Genomic DNA, 1424 nt, shown 5'->3' with positions numbered 1-1424 from the left:
CTTTTAAGGAGTTATTATTACACACAACAGGTGTGCAATTTCACATATGTACAAATTAGTTAATGGCTCAGATGAATTGAATAAACTGGGATAGCTGAGCATTGCAACATACACACATGTACATTGAGGCCCAAATAAGGTAAAACTGCATATACCGGTATTCATGTCATGTATATGTATGCACATTACATGAAATTACACAATAACAGCAAAATATTAATTAATAATAATATTAATTTTACCTCCACTATTCTGTCTTCCTCCTCTTCGTTCAAACCAAATATAGAGTATTCCTAATTAATGCCCACCATACAGTAAGAGATACGTAACGCTGCACTAACCTGTCCCATTTTAATTCTTATTTTTGGTAAAAGATAAGAGAACCATCCAAGAACCAACAGTCCAAATAACAGTAAACCAGTGACTATCAGTAGCACTAAAAGAACTATTGATCTAGCAGATACGGAACCTGAGAAAATAATAAATAATAATAATAATAATAATGATGATGATGAATGTAAAACATTAATGGAGTGAGCCTTGATCTTTTAAATTAGTTACTATTCATGTATGATTGTGTAGAGCAGGTTAGTTCATGGTTAATAACACACATTACATGGACTAACATGTGACTAACATGTGACAAACATGTGACATGGATGTTAATTCTCACCTTCTCTTACAACTGAATAAAAGAGAGTCACAAATTGAACAAAGACCACGCCCACCATCACCAGCTTCATGGCCGACTTGTGAAGGTACTGTCGTCCACTCACATAAACTGGTTTATACCCATACAACAGGTTATACTTGTCAATCAGGTACTTGATGCCAAAAAACAAAGCTCCAAATGGTACGACGAGAGGTGTGGTCAGACTTAATGCCGACGCCATTGTGAATATGACGAGGTTAGAAGCATATTTAGAGCCAAACTTGAAATCATACTAGAGAATTTAATATTAAATAATAAAATAAATAATTATTAATAGTGATGACAATTATTATTAAAATGGCCATAACTCAAAAAATTATTTATCAGAATCAGCTCAAACTTGCTACACAGCATAAGGACATCAATATGTATCAGAAAATGTAATAAAAATTGGGGGTGATTTTTTAGCCATTTTTCATGGGCTATAGCACAGGGATTTTTTCAGATTTTGGCTGATTTTTTAAAATGGCCATAACTCAAAAAAATTAAGTTGGAATCAGCTCAAACTTTCTACACAGCACAAATACATCAATATTATATCAGAAAATGTAATAAAAATTCGAAGTGATTTCGGAGCCATTTTTTGGAAAAAACCATGGGATAGCCTTGGGTATTTTTCAGAATTTTGCCATTTTCTTAAAATGGCCGTAACTTGAAAAATTGAAGTCGGAATTTAGCTCAAACTTGCTACATAGCATAAGTACATCAATAT

General features: G+C 32.9%; 1 protein-coding gene across 1 annotated transcript; it reads right to left on the bottom strand.

The window, feature by feature from the left end:
• Positions 1-242: 242 nt before the first annotated feature.
• LOC109592894 (CSC1-like protein 2) lies at positions 243-944 on the bottom strand (the record flags this gene model as incomplete). Its single annotated transcript, XM_020008212.1, has 3 exons — positions 243-293; positions 342-469; positions 674-944. Coding segments are annotated over 3 exons (450 nt in total), but the record flags the coding sequence as incomplete, so codon positions are not given.
• Positions 945-1424: the final 480 nt, after the last annotated feature.

The sequence above is a fragment of the Amphimedon queenslandica genome, unplaced genomic scaffold (assembly GCF_000090795.2).
Source record: "Amphimedon queenslandica unplaced genomic scaffold, v1.1 AMPQUscaffold_3595_Cont24413, whole genome shotgun sequence".
Lineage (NCBI taxonomy): Eukaryota > Metazoa > Porifera > Demospongiae > Haplosclerida > Niphatidae > Amphimedon > Amphimedon queenslandica.
Note: the sequence above shows the minus strand (reverse complement) of the source record. Positions and strands in the feature narration are given on the sequence as shown.